Source organism: Nothobranchius furzeri, chromosome 5 (assembly GCF_043380555.1).
Source record: "Nothobranchius furzeri strain GRZ-AD chromosome 5, NfurGRZ-RIMD1, whole genome shotgun sequence".
NCBI classification, from domain to species: domain Eukaryota; kingdom Metazoa; phylum Chordata; class Actinopteri; order Cyprinodontiformes; family Nothobranchiidae; genus Nothobranchius; species Nothobranchius furzeri.
The window spans coordinates 64,618,631-64,640,355 of record NC_091745.1 but is presented as its reverse complement, the minus strand read 5'-3'; the positions used below and the strand labels follow the sequence as shown (position 1 = coordinate 64,640,355).

The following is a 21,725-nucleotide window of genomic DNA, read 5'->3' as shown; positions in this document are numbered from 1 at the left end:
AAAACAAACACAACTACAATCTTTTTCATTCAACAGTAAGGAAACAGGCTTTTACAATGTTGTTTAATGTGGCAATATCACAAATAACTTTTTAAGTCATTCCATCAATGCTAAAATGCTTTAAAGATCAAGTTTACAGAGAAACTGTTGTTTACTTTTATTTTTTAATATGATTGGTTACTTTAAGTTTAACGTAGGCTAAATGTGAAAATTGTCTTCTAGCCCCAATTCCTGCATTAGCCGCCAATAGAAAATAGACAGAGAAACAAGTCAGATCAACTCAGCATTAAAAATTAGCATTCATGGACTCAACCATCCTGACTCCCAACAGGAAAGGCTATTGTTGATTTAGTGTCCAGGAGAGAGCTGAGCATGCCTTATTTGTAAGCGCCTTCCAGTCCCTCTAGGTCACTAATCAACAAAATAAAAAGCAGTACACATATTGTACAAGCAGTGCAAAATCAAACAGTCAAGAATAAAATCTATGATAACAATAGCATCAATAAAACGATGCTAAAATAACAGAATTCAGCACTGACAACCACATAAAAAGAAACAATCACCTAGAGTATGTCATACACCTGACTAAATAAGTGGGTTTTGAGAATTGATTTAAAGTTTTGTACAGAGGTGGCCAAGCGAACCAAGGATGGGAGTTTATTCAAAAGCTGGGGGGCTTGTGAGTCGAAGGACCAAGGACCCATAGATGACAAGCAAACTTGTGGTATAGTCAGTGAGTTGCTGGTAGCGGAACAGAGACTGTGCGATTGGGTATAAGGTGGAAGAATGTTTGCTAGGTAAAGGAGTGCCCGATAGTTAGTAAAAGCTAACCATTAGTAGGCATGTCACAGTAACTGGTGTAGTGTAAACCCCAGTAAAAATATTGACAATAATAATTACCGTCTTATTTATTTAAAAAAATATAATCTTGGTGGATCATCCTGACCACGGTGTAGAGGCGGTGACCCTTAACAGCCACCGACTCATCTGCTGAAGTTGCCGCACATGTGCACTTTGTGGTTTACAATACAAACTTATCATGAAGCTGAATCTGAAATAATGGCTGAAGGAGGAGACGGCAGCGCTCAGGACATCTATCAGCCCTCAAAGAAGACAAAGTCGGAAGCATGGCCGTATTTTGGATATATAAAGAATGCCGAGGGACAGTTGATAGTAGACGGCTATCCTGTTTGCAGAACGGGCTAGTGTCTGCGAATGGCTGTAACACTTCGAATCTCATTATGACACATCTGCGTGACCATCACCCCCAACTCTACAGTCAATGCAAGGTAAGTCAACTTTAGCGTTTTATCTGAGAGGAGGCAAAAAAACGTTCTGCACGCAACTTCCTTGCTCTCACGGCAGCGAAAGGTCTGCGAATGTACCACTAAAAAAATACTGCGATAATACCGAAAACCATGATAATTTTGGTCACAATAACCGTGATTTAAAAATTTCACACTGTGACAACCCTAACTGTTAGCATTAGCCACTCCACCACACAGCAGAACTCTTTTAGGCTGATGTTATTTGTGGAGATAAAACATCAATGTTGAAAAGCAAATGGAGTCAGTGGTAGAGTTACGTTGAGGTTAGCCAATCAGAGCAAGATGTCTGTCTCACTTCTAAATGGTAAATGGTTTGTATTTGTATAGCGCCTTCTTAGGGTTCTACAACCCTCCCAAGCCGCTTCACAACATTACCAGTCATTCACACATTCACACACACATTCACACGCTGGTGGGGACGAGCGAACACTGAACTACCCACTCTACCTTTTGAGCTACTGCGAATGCGAGAGTTTTTTTCCCCACAGAGACTGACTCACAAGTCTTTCATTTGTTCTCGAGACCACTGCAGGCGTATTGACAAAAAAAGTGAACTTGGTCTTTACATTAGATCAGCTGTGGGCATTTAGGGCTTTTGAGAAGCAAATACTTTCTGTGAATGTATGTCAGACCTTCAGTTTCTCACATTCTTTTGTGATATTGGACACTTTAATGTTGGATAAATGACTCAATTCCACTATGTTGTGATGCCACAGAGCATTCATTCCCAAAGTAGGGGTTTAGGACCCCACTGGGTCATGGAACACCAGGTTTGGGCTTTGGAGAACATCTACAGAGCTCTACCTTTAAAAATGACTACTAACCTTATTCTGCTTATAAAAAGCTCAAAACAAAAGTCCATCCATTGTCTGAACCCGCTTGTCCATGTAGGGTCGCGGGGGGACTGGTGCCTATCTCCAGCAGTCAATGGGCAATCAGGCGGGGTACACCCTGGACAGAGTGCCAGTCCATCGCAACCAAAACAAAAGTCATAGAAAGAAAAACGCTGTGCTGTGGTGACGAGTCTTTGCTGAATGACTTATGAGCAAATGTTGTTTATTTTAGGAGGAAGTGTTAATGCTCATGAGTCTCAGACTTTTGTTTTCTGGGTCAAAAGCTGAAAGTTTGTGAATGCCAGCTCTAGATTCTACATTGCTGCTCTTGTGATTTAGTTTTTTCATTCATCCTGAAATAATCCAGTTTTCTCTCCAGGTAAATATTAAGATTTCACACACATACCATTAATGACAAAATATTAAAGCAGATAGCCACTCAGAAGGACAAAGGCAATTTTTTTAATGGTTTGGTGCCATCATTCAGATGTTATAGAAATTTGGTTTTCTGCTTTTAAATAAAAAACTACAAATCTTTCCAATATAATGGAGTATTAATGTTGATGAAATATATTTTAGCCTCACCTGTCACTGTCTATGTGTAGTTTTTTTATGTTCTGTTTGTCAGAACTGTAAGTGGGCCTGACTGGGGTTAGTGTGTTTAGTTTAGAGTGTGTGACTGAATTGTGTGGACAGCCTGAAGTATGGCAGTGACTAAGGCTGATCTGGGTCCACCATCCAGCAGAGTTCTGCTCTGGGTGTTTGGGTTGGCACCTTATCTAAGAGGCCTCCAGTCCAAACACTGGGGAACTGTTCACAGCCCATTACCCCTGTGATTGACACAGCAGCCCACCACTCAGAGGGCTGCACATGGGCCGCGTTGCCCCTAAGTGCCAGAAGTTTGTAGCTCGAGGTGATAATTTAGGCTTTTGATGGATGCAACTGTTGAAACACTTTTATAACATTTGTTGGTCAAACAGCATCATTCTGGATCTTTCTCTGTGTTTTTTGCCTTGTCATACCTACCTTTTCATGCATTATCTAAAGTACATATTGGTGCAGACTTGGTGCACAGCTTATTACTGCTTCATTAATGGATAACAACAGGACTTTGATCCTTGGGTTTAATGTTTCTGTAAACCATCACTGCCAACAGGCCTGAGAAATATGTCAACACTATATCAAGTCCAACTCTGCAATATTAAAATTTCAGTTAAAACCGTGAAACATTCTTCAGCTAAACACTGTCTCATGTTGTCTCCTGCCACTGATCAGATAACATAGATATTTGAGTTTAAACTGACCATTAGGCACTATTTGTATGAATTAAATGACATTTTCAATTAAAGATACAGCTACATGTAACAGTTTGCATTCAAACACCAGCTTAACCAAAAATTGAGACCTTGACCATCAAGAAGTAGCTCAGTCAATTGTCCCAAGTGGGATAGTAAAAAAAGAAGAAGCAGTAGATGGTTAATTTTTCACGTTATGCAAAATAACAGAAAATACTTAATAATACAAATGAGACTAAAAGTTTTTTTTTACGTGTTAGTGCATGCGCTCGTTCACTGTTGTATGCAGGTGGAAGGGAGTGAAGAGCACAGTGACTCCTTCCATTGGTGACCTCGCAGGGCTAAAGCTTGGTTTATGCTTGACGCATTTACTTTCCGCTTGGTGATGCGGCTCGCAGATGGAACGCGCTTCACAACTTGCAGCGTTTATGGTTCATGCGGCTTGTCTCTGCGGTGAGCCAATATTCTCCCAAACTGAACGGGGCAGCATGGAGCTGTACGGCATGCATCCAACACTTCACCAAAGTAGAAGTAAAAATTACTGTTGTTTACAACATGGCATTCCAGCATTTTTAACAGCGTCCTCGTCATTTCCGACAGTGCGAGCTATTTCTCTCCAAGAATTATTAACAACATGTTGATCACGGGGATCTTTGAGAGCTGAATCATACAAATGTCTGTATTTACGAACCTCTGCCGTTCTTGCCAGTCCGCCATGTTTTTCCACGTCCAACCGTCCGCGTGGTTAGAAAATTTCCTAGGTGTGGAAATTTTGGGCCTTGCGGAGGCGCGGTGGAGGGGCGTGGTTGTTAAAATGACGCAATTTCACCGCGCGGAGCCGTGGGAACCTCGTGGATGCGTCAAGCATAAACCAACCTTTAGACCACCAATCTGAAGGCAGGGGGTAAGGCGGCTTTCATAGCATCCGTCTCCATTCCTTCATGGAGGATTTTTATTCTCGCAGCTCAAGGCTACCAGGGTGCCATATTCAGATGAAAAGATTTGTTTTGGGGCAGGCAGAGAAAATTTCCTCTCTGCCTTTCTGTTCTTAACTGGTCTTCAGTCTGTCAATAAATCTAATATTTTGGTATTAAACTTGACCATACCGTGCAGTGACTTTCTCCAAAATCACATCCTTTTTGCGCGCTACCAGGATCGTAGCTAGAACCTTTAGCTTGTAATTCACCTCAAGCAGCTGAGACTTTCCCTGGGTACGGGTGGCACTCCAATCGCCCCCAACTTCCCAATTTTCCATAATACCAGAAATCTTCTCACACCAATTAGATGAAATCCAGTAAATGTCAGGCCAAGAATCCATGTGTTTTCGATGTCCTCCATGGATAGCTGGAAAAGACATATAATATCTCACTCCTTCCAGGAGAAACAATAAAAGGCTTGAACTTCTTCAGTTGTGTGTAATGAATCCAATATATATAAAAGTCTAATGTTTATCAGTACATTACAGAAAATAATGAACTTTTTCACGATATGCACATTTTTTTAGAAGGACCTGTATTTCTTCAAAGCAAGCATCCTTGTTGTTTTTACTTCCTCGAGTCATGTTCGGCTCAGTCTTTGTATGCTTTTAAACCAGCTTTTGAATGGGAATTTGGCCATTGGTGCTTTTTTTCACCTTCAGTCCAACATTTATAAAATTGTTTGGCAAGAGTAAATGGCAAAATCTTCTGGATCAGTTACAGTTACAATTCTGGACAATTCTTTGAGCCTAAAAAAAGTTTTCTTCCTGTTTGTTAAACTCATTGCAAATTAAGAGTGAACTGAATAAACTGAACAACGTTGGAGTCAAAATAGTACGTACCAATCATAAGAGTGACTAGACCATATTCATTATTTTTATTCTGTTTCTTTTCTATTATTTCATCAATGGAAAAAACACTAGATTTTAGGCAATATTTGCAATTATGCCACGCACTTTCTCCAGTGGCTGGGCAATAAATTGAAAATTCAATTCAATTCAATTCAAATTCAATTCAAAAATACTTTATTAATCCCAGAGGGAAATTGATTGCTGTAGTAGCTCAGGATAATAATAATAATCAAGTCATCAAAGAGTTGTTGTATATTACAATGGCTGTTGGCAGGAAGGATCTCCAGTAGCGGTCAGTGTTGCAGCAAAACTGAAGAAGCCTCTGACTGAAGACACTCTTCCGTTGTTGGACAGTCTTGTGAAGAGAATGCTCAGGGTTGTCCATAATTTTCTTGATTCTCTGGAGAATCCTTCTTTGCATTATCTCCTCCAGTGGTTCCACAGTCGTCCCCAGAACAGAACCAGCCTTTTTTATTAGGCTGTTGAGCCTTTTCAGGTCCCTGCTTCGGATGCTGCTACCCCAACAGACGATGGCTGAAGAGATTACACTCTCAACAACAGACTTGTAGAAGATCTGCAGCATCTTGCTACAGACATTGAAGGACCAAAGCGTCCTCAAGAAGTGCATCATTATAGAAATTTCTGACTCTTATGATAATCTTTCCCATGTCAAATGTAACTCAACTTAATACATGTGACAGCCCCATCTAGTGGACAACTGTAGTTTCCGCACATACCTACAATTATCGTCCATTTATCATCATCGAGGTGAATTTCTAAATATATCGTGATATTGATCTTAATCCATATTGCCCAGCCCTATGACTGGGCTTGTCACGTAACATCCGCGTAAGCTTCACATAACTTCTGTAAATTGTAGTAAGCAATAACAAACCGCTATAGTGAAGGAGTATGTTTCCACAGGCCGCGAAGCATAATGTTTTGGAAACTTTCCAGAAGCATAGGGACGTGTTGCTCACACTTTAAGGCTATTTTATACCTGCTATGCTTCCAGAACGCACCCCAGCCCACAGTTCAGATTAGGCCAGACAGGAAGTCAAACACAAAAGCAGTGTAAAACATCTGGAAACTTTCTAAATAAAAGTCTTGTGCAGATTTTCAGTTACTTTACTAGTGTTTATGTAGTTTTGATGTACTAGGATGCTTGTTTAGTGACAATAAAGTGATTCTGATTCTGATCATAAAAAAAAATTACATCATTACCAGTGAAATATCCGCACCCGAGGTAAACAGAACAGAAAATAAACCACAAATCAGGGTTCAGATTATGAACTCACCTAGCGCTCTAACGGCATTGGCACAGGGCTCCCCTGGAAGCTTGTATGCACTTCGAGAACTGCCACAGACATTCTTGGATAGATGCTGTGACTTTTCTTCTTTTTATCGTGTCGTCTGCTGAAATCACGCTTGGTGTTGTAGTTCTCCGTTCATGTTGTGATCTTCTGCATGGAATATTTTCGCTGTCGTTTTGCGTCTGAAGCACTCCCAGTGGGAAGGGAGCTAGTTGGTAAAACATGTCTATTATATTACGTGCCGCTTACACATCCAGTGTAAAGGCTGGGTGACGTTTAACTGTTATACAATGTCTCGGTTCTTTCTGAAACCTGCAGTTTGAGCTGGGATTTCTGCAGCATCTTTAACTTATGCTGAGATGTGACTAGCAGTCAACCGGTATTTTCTTTGGCGTTTTATAAGGCACTATAAATGTCCTTCCCCTGATTAGCATGCACTCATCCATGTTATTCCTCAGAAATCACAAGTTTAGCTCACTGGTGACCTGATGGAAGTACCGTCTTTAGCATTTCTTTGTTCTTGCTGGGAATGCAGACTCTGTGGCATTAGTTCTCACCATCAACAGGGCTTCCCTCCTGAATTATCCCTGCCAAACTATGCAGTGTCCCGCCGAGTCCAGAGATGAGGACATGGACCTGCAGTGAAGCCTAGCAGCTCTGACTTCCTATCAGTGACAACAAGCATCAATCTTAGCCGCCCTTAGTCCTGGACCCTGCCAAGCATGACTCCAGTGAGAAGAAAAATTGCAAATGCCGTAGGCTGCTGAAATTAAACAAAGACTGGATTATCCTCTCAATATGTCCCATAGCAGCACAATTCATCTTTGAATCCCCCACGGTTCAGAGCGGAAGAAATGCCATAATTTCTGCGCTTGGCTGCTGTAGTTAGTCAGTTGACACCCCTCCTCCCTGATCACTCATGATTTTTGTCAGCAGTGAAAGATCCAATAAAGTTTTAAACATAATTCAATCCTTCCACATTTAATCAACCCAGCCAAAAGTAAAAGAGAGAAAAGACTTAACTATTTGTAACGCTTCTAAAACAATCCGACTTTTACTCTTTCACACCAGTAAAAATTCAACCTTCCCACTGTGAAATAAGGACTGTGCTTCATCCTAATGCCGAAGCATTCGTAGTTTTCATTTGGGGTTTCCCAAACACTTGAGGAATTTCGCCTCAGCTTTACTTGTTATAACAGTGAACAGATTCATGTGACACTTCTGCTACACAAATGCAGCCCATTTTCTTCTCTACTTTCACAAAACTCACCTTCAGTGCTCAGCAGCGTGTTTGTTCAGGTGTCAGCGAGCACTGGAGTTTTACAACCCTAGCACGTGATTTCGTTCCCAGGTCTATTAAAGAGAGTGAAAGTTGTGACTTTTGACACCTAAATTTCTTTTGTCTGGTTGTAATGTTGAGTGCTTATTTGTTGTTTGTTTTATGAAACATTTTTGGTGCAAAGCCAACACATTAGGGTGTATTAAATATTTATCATAGCTTCTACACAATGATATTGGATAAAAAAACAGTTTCTACTTTTACATCTAACCCCTTCTTTCCACTGGACGTGAAAGCATTGCAATACAGCCGTGGACGTACTACGCTGCAATTAGCCACCGTTACAGTGAACAACGTCCTTTCCACCGGCAGATAATTGTAACATTTTGGACACGTCCCAGAAGCAAGGGGATGCTATCATTACATTCTGAGTCTATGTTTTACGCTCTACGCTTCCAAAACACCTGAAACTCCGCAGTTTATATCTAACCAGAAAGGAAGTCAAACACAAAAGCTGTATAAAACATCTGAAAACTTTCTAAATAAAAGTCACGTGCAGGTAAACATGCGCCATTTCCTGTTAAAACCCTATAGCAGATGTAAACAGAGCAGAAAAAAGCCTCATATCTTTTTGGATACATGCAGCTGTCTTTCCCCTTGCTTGTTATTGTGAGGACTTCTGAAGTCACATGTGGTGTTGCAATTCACCTGTGATTTTATGACCTTATGGGATCAGCTGTGTGGATTGCTTTCGCTCCTATTTTGCGTCAGAATTGCTCCCGGTTTTGTTACACACTGTTTTTTTGCAGTAGAAAAAGGTGGTTTGTTTATTTGAAACTTTAATTTTCATCACCCTCCTCTTCGTAGTTTTCACACTGAAACTAAATTGAGAAAGATACCAGATAGATTTCCTCAAAGTTCAAAGCTCCTAGTACATGTCCATCTATGTTCCACCCGTCACCTGTGACCGTGAGCATCATGAGGGAAAGAATGATATCCTGGATACTAGCGGCCGAAATTAGCTTGCTCTGTAGGGTGGCTGGGTTCAGCCTTACCTGGCCTCTCCGCTGTACATGTAAGCATCACATAACATCTGTGAAGTGTAGTTCACAACAATTAGCCACTGTGATAGTGGATGGGTGTGTTTCTCCCGGCCGCGAAGCATTACGTTTTGGAAGTATACCTCAAGCATAGGTTCACGTTAACCTAAGCAGTTCAGATTACGCTAAACAGGAAGTCAAACATGAAAGGAAGGAGCTGGTGGATAGAGCTGACCAGAGGGATGTGAGGCTTACCCCTCAGATAAGCAGAAGAAAAAATTGATGGATGGAAATTTTTTGTTTAAAATTCAAGTGCTATAAGCTGCGTCTCATAAAAGTAAACTTTATCATAACTTCGTCTTTAGTTTGATTAATACCTCCGATTCAATTTTCTCTTAATCTTAACATTTGCTCTTCAGAGCTAATGTGTAAAGCTCATTTAACAACTGGCTGCCTTCATTGTGAAGGTCTTAAAATGTATGGTCCACTGAATATTGGACTTTGTGGTTCGGCAGTATTTAAAGGTTTCATTTCATTCTTATACAGCAGCAGAAGCATAAGTGTATGGAAGGTGCCAAAAAGCACAGACCCGTCGGGGTGGTCCGGAAACGGCCCAGAGATCCAGTGAAACTTAACAGTCATGTTCCCTTTGGATGTTAAAATGGACTGTAACACATATATTAATGTAGCAAGTATCACAACACAGCAGAAGAATGTAAACTGGAGCTCTGGGACATCAGGTTGGATGCTGACCAACTGCAGCCAAATACCCCTGTAGTCATAACCCACAGGCACCGCCACGGCCAGCTAGTCTGCAGCTTTGGGTTTTCAGCACGGCTGGCCGAAAGTGTTGCTAGAACCACTCTTTCTGTGGACGGAGGTGTATAATTTCTCATTTAGGGAAGGAGCTGAGCTGGCTGCTGGAATAAGTCACTTCTAGAATTTTAACCCTCTGGAGGCAGGCATTGCAGATTTGCAACAGTTCAAACCTACCTACCTGGTTACTCCACATACATATTTCATGAGCATTTTTTTAACTCAGAAGTACCCCTGAAGGACATAGTTGTTCGTCCTTTTATCAAAACTTATTTTGATTCTGAGAGGGTTAAAGCCTGTTCATGATTCTTGTGTGGAAGTTTAAATGGCTGCCATCTATGGAAGAAATACAGTCTCACTATAATATGTCATATTTTTAAACATTCAATTTATGAAATAGAATTTTTATTCTGTGAAATTAAATATTTTGTTGTTTACTTAAAATTCACCAGTTGAGCTAAACACAAAAGGATTTGGAGTCTTTTTTTCTGATATTTGGAGACCTTGCCTCTGATTGGCTAACATCAACATGACTGACTCCATTCCATCCAGGTGGGGTGAGGGGGAGGTGTGGGATTTTTGTTGTATTTTTCTGTTTTGTTTTAATGATGTCAAAAGTATGTCAATAAATAAACCTTGTTCGAATGTCTTCTGTTGTCCGAGACTTCAAATGGTGTTTTTCTTTTTAGGACTCTGGTAGTTTGTCCTAAAGTTGAGGTGGTAGCAGCTGGCTGTTTCTCCTATGATATTTAGCCACAAACCTCTCACATCAGTGCTGTTCCGTTGCTAAAAAGGCAATTTCTTCAAAAATTCTACATCAGCAATTCAACAGCAAAAGTTAATCAACTGAGGTGAACTCCTGGTGACCCAAGCCAATGTAATCGACACCTGAGTGGGCCGAGTTGCTTTTAGCCAATCAAATTTACGCCTCTCTGATCACGTGACACCAGTGAGGTGTTGACTCGATCATGTTACGATTGCTTTGGTTTGGGTCACCAGGAGGTCATCGCATTTGTAAAATTTTTCCTGTCTAAATTCTGCTGTTGAATTTTTCCAAAGAAAATTTTTATGTAAAAATTCTGTTTTTGAAGATTAAATTCTGCAGTTGCTGGTGTATTTTAAGTAAAAAATGTTTTTGCATAAATTCAGAAAAGAAAAATTTAGTGTCATAATTTCAGTGCGTAAAAAAAAATCGAATTCTGGTGAGACTTTTTCTTCCATACCCGTCATCCCTTCGAGTGTGAATGATGCAATAGCATCCATGTTGCTTTTTCAGTTTATCATATTGTGTTTTGTTATTGTTTTCACCAGAGGTGGCCATCCTTTGGGCTGCTCACCAAGTTCACCACAGTTCCGAGTACTACAACCTGAGCACCGCCCTCAGACAGTCCGTCACCCAGCCCTTCGCCTCATGGGTAAGATATACGTTCTCCTAAAGCACAACTCAGCAACATCCAGTAATAAGAGAGGATGATTAATAAACGGAGCACATGAACAAACATTGGCGGCGTTGCCAAAAACTTTGTATATTTGATTCTTCCGTGCCATAAAACTTCACTGTTGTCCACAAACCATTAAAAACACATCAGTGAGTCACACTGTTGCGTTGGATGACATGTTCCCTCATTACAGTAATCACACACATGCTGTAGTTTGTTTTGAGTCGATCCCTCACACACACCAAACTGCTGCTGTAAACTCACCCGAGCTCCCAATCTGTTGGCAATAAAAAGCTCTGAGTAACAGCGCTGCTTTTGCGGTCGGTAGATCTTTTAGAACTGCAGTTCAAAGGTAACTCATGAGGTGAATATAGAACCCAGGTAGCAGTTTTTCTTTAGGATTGAGAGGAGATGCAAGAAGATAATAAACAGACAGGACAGAAAAATAGTCAAATAAAAACAAGTTCCTTTTTGTACCTGGTGGTTGCAACAAACAGACACCATTGAAGGTAATCAGAAGTGAGGAACAGAAAATGAAATCATTATTTTAATATTTAGAGCAGCAGAAACTCTGAGAGGCTGCAGGCGCATCAGAGTTTGCGGACGCTGCGCAGGGGGAGGGGGGAGAGGGCTGAAGCAGAAACTCCCGTTGCTAAAAGAGACGTGTTTAACTTAGAAAATGTGGGTGCAATTTTAACTGTCAAAAACTCCAGCAAACCAACCAAGCCCCCCCCACCACCCCGTGCATCGGAAAAAAATGCTTGGTCTAGGGCTGCTCAATTAATCGAATTTTAATCACGATTACGATCTGAGTTTTGAACGATTATAAAAAACAAAACAAGCCGATTATTTGCTCCTCCCGCCTGCGCTGCGCCGAGTTGCAAATGAAGCGCTCCTCCCACAGTGTTGCCAACTTTGTGACTTTGACGCTATTTCTAGCAGCTTTTCAGACCCCCTTCTTGACTTTTTAACTTAAAAGTACCTAGCGAACACCTCAGAAACATCTCTGGTAACCCTTAGCTACTTTCTGGATAACTGTCGTCGACATTTCCTGCAGGTTAGCTAAACACTCCGCCTGCTCTCCGGACCGTTCTTCAGGACATTAGGAAAGGGAATGATGTAGTGATGTGTCGGTCGCTAAAGAAACGGCTCTCGGAGCCGGCTCCCTGTTGGATTAACCAGAGTGAGTGACACACACACCGCACCTGCGGACTCCTGAGCCACTAAAACGGCTAAATGTGCGCGTGCAGCGTGCTAAACACACGAGCAGCTTGCCCTGATTGCTGTGAGACCGGGTTGGGGGGTGGGGGGTGCAGCTGTGGTTGGGACAATTATTACATTAATTGATGGACTTGTAAATAAATAGTTTATAAATAAGGTAGAAATAAGTTCCTCACGCTGATAAATAATAACTAATCTCTCTGAGGACACGGTGCTAGTGCACTCTCCAGCAGCACATTGACACGACTAAATACGTATTATGCAACATTTTGTGAACATCAATTTATTTGCATGTTTTGTTATAAATGCCACTGTATAATTCTTGCTGTCAGTATTTGCAAGATATTGGTATTTGGGTCTGTACTGTTAGACTTAAATGAGTTAAACCAAGGTCTATAGACCTTGGGTCATAAACTATGAGCTATAAGTATATTGGTCTTTTTATACTGGGAATCAGGAGTTATTTTAGTGATCATCTTGTTTCTTATTTTTGTCCTGATTGTGCCCTGAGCAATTTTATGACTGAATAAAAACAAATAAAATCAACATAAATTGAAAAATCGTCCTAAATAATCGTGATCTCAATTTCAGTCACCATAATCGTGATTATTATTTTTGCCATAATCGAGCAGCCCTAGCTTGGTCACCCATCGTCACTTTTAGCCGCTTCAGGTGTATGACGTTGTCGACTCAATTTTCATTACTTGACGGTCGACTTTAAAAAAAAATTAAGTCATGCAACCCCTAATCAGTAGATTGAATCAGACTGAAATCATAAAGAAAACAATTTGTTCCACTTTGATTTGATTTATTGCAGTAAAAAATGTCATTTTTGAATCTATTTTCCTTTTACAAAGGAAATAACTCAAAAAACATTTTAAACAAATGGAAATTAAGTTACTAGTTATGTATTGGTGACATTTTGGAAATTCGATACATATCGTGATATATTGCGATACATTCACTCAGACGTTATTAGCGATTTTTTTACACTGAATGTATTGTAGGAATATTTAATTAACAGTCCAAACTGATACTCAACATGTTTAACATGAGGTATCTGAACCATAACAGAGGGATTTACATTTCAATGGTGGAAACAAAACCCATTGCACCCTGCAGCCAACTAGCAGTCAGCGTTTGAATTGCACCAAAAGAAAAGAAAATCCACAAATGTCTGCATGTAAAGTCTTCCAAAAATGAGATACACTAATTTTGAATATTGATACAATATTGCTAGAAAAAATATCATAATATATTGCCATATAGATATTTTCTTACATCCCTAATAGTGTCTGTTTTGTTTGATCTCAGGTATTCTACCTGCCGATGGCCTTGGCTGTTCCTCCATCTGTTTTTGCTGTTCATATTCAATTAAATCTGCTCTACCAGTTCTGGATCCACACTGAGGTATTAACACACAAACAGTGTTGTGAAAAAACTGTTATTTCCATTTCTAGCTCATTTGTACTAAAGTTAATCATTTAATTAAAGGGGCAATATGTAAGAAATAAGTGAAATAATAACATAACATTTTAATGTCTAATTATGTTGAAATAAAGGTTACATTTAAACAGATTTCATTCTCAGCCGGCTGCTTAATTGGTAGTTTTCCTCCTTTCAAAAAACCTAAAGAGGGACGTATTCAACAAAGGTGTGGACTTGAGTCACATGACTTGTACTCGAGTCATTATTTTAATGACTTCTGACTTGACTTGATACAATCTATAAAGACTTACGACTTGACTCGGACTTGAACGCCAATGACTTGCGACTTTAATCGACTTGCATCTGTTGACTTGATGATGACTTGAGCATATTTGATATTTTAGCACAAAAATGGCATAGCATGGACAAAAATCATAGATCATTCTTCATTCTGGGTTTGATTTTGTACCGCTAAATGCAGCAGCACTTTGTTAATAATCAGTTTCAGTTGCACTTTCTGTTTCTTTGAGCAAATAAATGAAGCTGTAAGACGCTTTATTTCTGGAATGTATTAATTGTCATTGTCATTAAATTGAAGTTGGAAAGATGATTTGATTATGACTTGAAAATTCAAAGTGAAGGACTTGGACTTGACTTGGACTTCCAGATCATTGACTTTGGGCTCGACTTCAACTTGGTTGCCTTTGATTTGGACTTGACTGGAAAGACTTGTGACTTACTTGTGACTTGAAAAGCAGTGACTTGGTCACACCGATGGTATTCACTATACACAATCTGAGTTTGTGAGGTTGCCATGTCTTTGCTGAGCTTTGTAATCCAACACAGGCAAGCAAAACACTTTTGAGTTGTTGAAAGAGCAAAAGCCAGTAAACAGGAGTGAACCAGAAGTTATTTCACAGAACAACAGTTAGAAAGAGATTTTTTTTGCCAAGCAAAATAGGCCACAGCATGACATTCTCACTTCTTACATATCCTCTAAGGTAATAATGTTAAAGTAGTCATAATGGAACGTAATATAGTTCAATGTTTTACACAAACCTCCCTATTTTTACAATTTTTTTTAGTTAAGAATTTGTTTTTAGGGTGTAAGTTCAGTGCATTTACCAAGTAGTTGAGCTGCCAGTTAAAGGGTTCAAGTTCATCAATATTTAGATGTTTTTTTTTTGCATTTTTTGCTCGCGTGTTTGTGAAAATGTCTTATTGAAAATGGAAATGTAAACTCGTAATCTAAATCATTAAACCTGTAAACTATATTTAGACCCAACTATTTGTATAGCATTTTACATACCATCCTTAAAACAATTTGCGATTTCTATTATTATGACCCATATTCAAGGAGCACTTTGAACATGTCTTGTTTGGAGAAACTAAATATATTTAAAATGAGATAGATTCACACATTGTTTCAGTCAAACCAAATTAAAAATTAATAAATAAAAACAAGCCTTGTTTAATCACCATTTTTTAAATGAAGCCACTCAAAATAAAATGCTAAGGAGGACGTATTAATATTGTTGTCAAATCTAAATAAAAAAGTTCAAATACTGTGAGTTGTGGAATTTCGAATTGAAGTTATTGAAGTTATTTCAGGAATTTCCTTGGAAAGATTCTCATTGGTCATCTGAATCCAACTGCATTTGTTCTATTTTTATTAATATCATAACTGAGAGTTTGTTTTTTCTGGCTAAACCATATAAACTGGAATATTTCCTTGAGTGCAAAGAAAGTTCACAACACAAGTTATAGAATTTCCTCAGTCTTTCAAAATAAGAGTCTCAAACAGCTGCACCTGAAAACATCAGAATCTTATAAAAAATGTGGGTTAAGGGTTAGGGTTATCCTTTTACCCAAACTGCTGGGATTTCTGTGACATTTATAACATGTTTTGTTCAGATGCAAGCTGCATGGTGTGTGCTAAAAGAATGTCCGCTCACACAATGCATTTTGGATATTTCATGTCTTTGCTCGCCTTTTTTTAATATGTAAGTGATTATTTTCTTCTTTTGAATGGCCCTGATGCAGAGTTAAATATAATGTTTAAAAAAGTAGTTTAAGTCATCTTTTCCCTTGTGCCAATAGTAATCTGTGTTCTGTCAGACTTTTAGAGGCAGTGTTAAAGTGGAACCTGTATTCAATAAAAAATAATGAGATTTTATGAAAGATTCCAAACAGAAGCAGAACCACTCTGTCTCCCTTTAAAGTGTCTGGGAAAATCACGTTTACAATCCCCACCATCGTTTGAGGGAGCGAATGGATTTGGAACACCTTCCATCTTTTAGTGCACTATTAGTGAAAGCAGTCGTAATTGTCACAGTTTTCTGAGAGGATGTAATTTATGCCTCCTTTATAGGCTTTCTTTTTTTTATGTCGTGTAATTTACTGACACGCTATTGGCTGCAGCTTCAGAGCTGGAGGAAAGTGGCGGAGACCCTTTTATTCAGATAAAACTCAGCTGCTTCGCTGCCAGACACCAGTCATTACATGGAAATAATGAATCACTGAGAAATTCTGTTCAGCCCTTGCACATTTCTGGAGAATGAGAGGCCTGAAGTACTGATGTCAACCATCAAAATATCTGAGTACAAACCAAAAGAGAAACTTGAACTGTACAAAAATAAGCCCTGTGGGACTGCGGTAAACTGCAGCAAATGGCTGAAGCTTCTTCTTGATAATCTTCAAAAATAAATGCCAATGTTAGCAGTTACTCGCTGTACTTTTTCATTTTTACTGGAGCTGTTATTTTACCAGTCCCTCTATGTTCCTGAAAGTAAACTGATCAGAGCTATTTAATGACTATTTAAAATTTACAGTGAAATAATCACAAAACAGTCTAATTTCTCTATTATGCTGGAAGAAAGTTTACATTGAAAGAGCTTTCCTTCTCAGCCGGCTGGGAGGTTGTCAGTTTTTATCCTTTCAACAAAACTATAGAGGGACACAGTTACTGTTTACAATTGGTGAACCAGAGGTTGCTTTGTTTGCGTCAAGCTAACGCTGCAGTGCCGACATTTGTAATTGGACACCATCAGGTAAAATAAGTGAAGGCAGTCAATGGGAAGTTATTTCTTGGAATCTGAAGTAATTTCTTGGACCCCTAAGAAGCCACAACCTCTTTAGTTTTTACTCTAATATCAGTAAAGCATGCTAGACACTATTGTTGAACTAACAATGCTAACGGTTAATTAGGAGCAAATAGTCGGCTCTGAAAGTATCTCAAGCTACTTTTTCTACCAACAACTCAATATAACAGTGAAATGTATGTGTGAAGTGAATAATGAGTCAACCATGACATTTTTCTCCCTTGAATGAGTCATTCAGAACTATAACAGCAAGACGGCAAACAACCACACTTCCTCTAATACTACCATAATAAGTGTGGTAAGTGCACCTTACTGTAAAACACCCAGAAGTGCTAGCACCAGATATGATAATGAATTTATCTACTTATCAACTTACTGTGTATGAGTCATGTTTGCTTGTCAACTAGAATCTTCTGGAGCTGATCAATAACTGGCAAAAGTCATGAAACGGGAGTGAGATAGTCGCTCTTTGATTGAAAAAAAAAAACATACTGCAGTAACCACATTTGACCACAGGATGTCATTCTTACATATTGCACCTTTCGTGACAATTTATACTTGTCATAACAAGCAGACGCAATGGGTCTTTGCACTTTCAACTATTTAACAGAGTAACTTTTACGCTAAAGGAAAACTAAAACTGTAAAACATTTATCATCTATTCTTACTTTTTAATTATTATTTAAGAAATAAACTATAAAAATACTATTAATATTAGGATAAAAGTGATTTAAGATTAGAATGTTTAACTTTTTTTTATCAGTTTCATTTTCTTTTTGTTTTGTTGTTTGTATTTTTTTACCCAATTAAACAGTTTGCATTTGTGTGAAATACGAACACTAAAATGTGCTTCACCAAGTGGACAAACTGCCACTAAACGGTTAAAAAAAATCCTTAATTAGATAAAACATATCCCAGAACCAGCAGCTTTAAGTATTGTTACTGAAAACCATGGCAATCGATTTTTTTTATTCAATCCTTCTCAATGCCAAGTCAAATTATACCTAGAAAAAACCCCTAAAATGTTAATCTGCAGTTCCAGGAATAGAAAAATGGAATTTTAAAAAAGTCCTCTAGAGTGACATACTTGAATGTACCGAAACATTGAATATGATATAATATTATGATGTATATTTTTAGTTGATCAGAGACCTTGGACCCCTGGAGTGGATCTTCAACACTCCCAAACATCACAGAGTTCATCACGGTAAGGAATTTTTATTTCATTGCCCTATGACAAACAAATGATAAAAACTGTAATGTTTATAATCGCCCTGACATTATTATAAGTTCATTATCTGCAGTAATCTATTGTTGTCTCAAAAGGGAGGAACATTTACTGCATTGACAAGAATTACGGGGGAATTCTCATTATTTGGGACAGAATATTTGGTAAGCAAGAAATTTTAAATCCGAATGTTCTACACACCTGACCTGTTAATACCATAGTCAACCAATTCTGATTTATTTCAACTAATCATAACTAACAAAATCCATTTTTGTCTCTGATTGACTCGTTTGCTGCCATTGACAACTAAAGTTGTCATTAGCATATTTTACTGGGCAGGCGTCGGAACGAGCCCCCGCATCGTGGGTGTTTCTCTATGTCAAGGCGCCTGGCCTCGCGAGGCGATGTCTTGCGAGGCCAGGCACCTTGCTAACGAGGACACTGTCCTTCCTTGGTCAAAGAAAACGGTTAAATAGATCAGACTTGCATCACGTAATGTAACGTCATGTGACACGGGAGATAACGTTATATTTTATCCATATAAGTTTCAATATAAATATACAATGAGCCTTTTACTTTTAAATTGTGTATATATTTGTTAAATTAAATATATAAGCGAGTTACAGTTACTACCCGCTAGCCACCGAAGCTGCAACTAATAAGCAACTAACCAACCATAGATAACTTCTTTGGATCAAAAAAATAAATAAACATTTTAAATGAGTTGTCTTACTTTAAACTTGAAATTGGCCCCCGAAGTTGCTGCCGGCTTCTGATCCGCCATTCTTTTGAAAATACTGCGGCGTATTCTGGGTAATTTTTGACCAAGGCTAGGCTACAAGACACCTCCCGTGTATCCCGTGTTGCTCAGCTAGCTAAATGGCTAACAAAAGGAGAACGCCATATGTCTGTTGATAACACACACCTCGGTAGAACATAAACATTGAAACACGTCTTGGCTCCTGATGATGTTTCTCCTAGACAACCGGGGTGGGACCAAGGCATCAAGGTAAGGTTCCTTGGCATTGAGAAACGCCCAGAACAAACATCACAGCTCTAAAGCCGATCTTCATCTGCGTACGTCACACATCACGTGATCAGGAAGCAGGAAATCCGTGTGTTAGGATATCGTTTTGGGCCGCTGCTGTAAAAAAAAAAGTCGCGAATCGGAAAAGCTTCTGCCGATTACAGTTCGACAACGGATTATGAAAGAACGGATAATACTCGAAACACACGGATTCTTCCTGATGCAAGAAGTGAGTCTACTCTCTGTTTTGGTAGTTTGACTTAATTATTGAGTACAACATTCTGTGACTCTTCAAAAAAAAAAGTAAAACACTCAAAAAATGCTGGCAGCGAGAGGCTTTTCTGATCAGGAAACGGTCGGCAGTTAGAGAGTTAATTTGAAAATTGAATAAAATTGAAGATGGGACATTACAGTTAAAAAAGTAATTTACTTTAAAAAGCATAAAAACAAAAACAAGTCAATGGCACAGTTGTAGTCCTCAGCTGCATTGAGACTGGGGTGCCACGGGACCCAATGCAAATCTTGCTGGAGTGGGCAGTCAAAAGGCCGCTGCGGGCGGCAAAAGTAGCTCACCAGTTCCACAATTGTCAGTAGGATTAAGGTAGGAGAACACAACTGTAGTTGGTAATGAAATTAAGACTGGAGAGTATAACACCAGAGAGAAAGAGAGACGGAAAATCTGATACATGGAAAAGCTTATTCTTCTGAAATCAAACACCCTTTTTCTTTTTTCTTAATGATGGGTCTGCAAGTGGAGGCGGGGTCGTATGCAAATATTGCAGGAGAGTGCCGAAATGATGTACAATATACCGATTCCAGGAGCGGATGTAGCTGTCAGAAATTCCATGGGAGCGGGAATAAAACATAGCACAGGGCTCTAGTTTGAACTTTACCAAAAACACAAATGCAGTGAGCTTTAATGAGGTGTAAAGGTGATTCCATTTCAACACTGATCCACTGAGTTCAGAAAAAGTCCAGGGAGCTTAAGAGTGAGAAGTCAGTTCAGGGTCTGCAACGCGATTAATTAGAATCGATGTTCATGTTTGTTTAGCCTGTTTGATAATGTTTGTTTTATTTTAGAGACGTATTCAACCTTGGGACTCAACTCTGATATAATCATCTTACAATAAACATCAGAAAACATCTTGGTCACATTTCTAAGTTTATAGAACTCATCCATCTATCCACCCACCCCCTTAAGCATTCGCCTAAGCCAGGGCATCGTATTCAATGCCAAGCCAGGCAGCCTGGTATGTTTTAGTGGTTTCTCTGCTCCAGCACACTTGATTCAGTGTTTGAATCACCTGTGCAGCAGCACATTAGGCTCTGCAGAAGCCCGTTAATCACCTGCTGATTAAAATCAGATGTGTTAAAGCAGGGTTAAAACTAAAATGTGCAGGGTTGGGCATCGAGCATCGATTGGAACCGGGACCAACTGTTAGTTTATTCCGGAATCGTTCAAAGTTTTTTATTTCGATTCCTAGTTTCGATTCCTAGAATGCTGACTGCAAGACGAATCCGCGGCCGATCTCTGTGAAAAATAAACGTGATGTGCAAATTGTGATCAACACTTTTCAGAGCTGATCACACCAGCTGTGTGTGCAGCACCGTCCTCCTCCCCACACCTGGTGCGCAGCGGGCAAATATAAACAAACGCGGCTGCCGAACTTTTACGCCGTAATGTAAACTTTAATTCCTGCAGCGTAGAGGAAACTTGTTAAAATACGTCAACACGGTGGATTTAATAGAAGCTTTAAAGAACAACTCTGGACAGTGTGAGGTGAGTTTGTCTCACTGCACAAATAAAAACACACACGGAGTCAGTCAGACGCAGCCGCTCACCAACACTCGTGTGTGTGTATGTGTGTGTGTGTGTGTGTGTGTGCGTGTGTGTGTGTGTGTGCACACGCGTCAGAAGGCTGAACAATAACCTGTAGAATAATTAAAGTCATCATGCTAGAGCAGCTTCTCTGTGGTGGACAACACCAGCTTCTGCCACAATAAATAATAATAATAATAATAATAATAATAATAAATCACACAAAGTTGTGAACATTTAAATTTCCTTTCTGAACTATTTCTGTTGAGTCTTTTAATGTTTAAAATCTGTTAGATTGTTACTGACAGCAGCTACATTTAAGTTTCTGTTCTGACTGAACGCTGCTGCAGCATGGAGGTGTACTTCTCTGTCATCCTGGACATGATCATCCTGAGAGTTTTAGCTGAAAACAGCTGGATGTTCCAGGATATGTTGGAGACATTTAGCCTCTCAGCCCAGAGGCTTCTTCCAGACTTTGGTTGTGGTCAGAAACAAACACACTGGTTGTGCTGCAAGTCTTTTTCTTTTTTTCTCCAAAACAGGTTTTTGTCTAAATGAAGGTGATGTTATTGCTCATAGAATTAAAATTCATGTTGAAGTTAAGAATATTTCATCAAATAGGACCTGTGGTTAGCTGGCTCGTGTAAAACATGTCATGTCTTGAAAGAATCGGAATCGGGAATTGACAGGAACCGGAATCGAAACGATGACCTGGAATCAGAATCTGAAT

The 21,725-nt window shown here is 39.3% G+C and overlaps 1 protein-coding gene across 2 annotated transcripts in view; it reads left to right on the top strand.

Moving 5' to 3' along the window:
• Nucleotides 1–21,725, top strand: part of agmo (alkylglycerol monooxygenase) — a 99,350-nt gene that overhangs the window by 28,542 nt on the left and 49,083 nt on the right. For both annotated transcript variants that reach the window (XM_070551008.1, XM_015949824.3), the window contains exons 4-7: nt 11,044–11,147; nt 13,707–13,802; nt 18,062–18,128; nt 18,248–18,313. In XM_070551008.1, the coding sequence (XP_070407109.1) occupies nt 11,044–11,147; nt 13,707–13,802; nt 18,062–18,128; nt 18,248–18,313 (333 nt within the window). The remainder of the gene's footprint in view (nt 1–11,043; nt 11,148–13,706; nt 13,803–18,061; nt 18,129–18,247; nt 18,314–21,725) is intronic.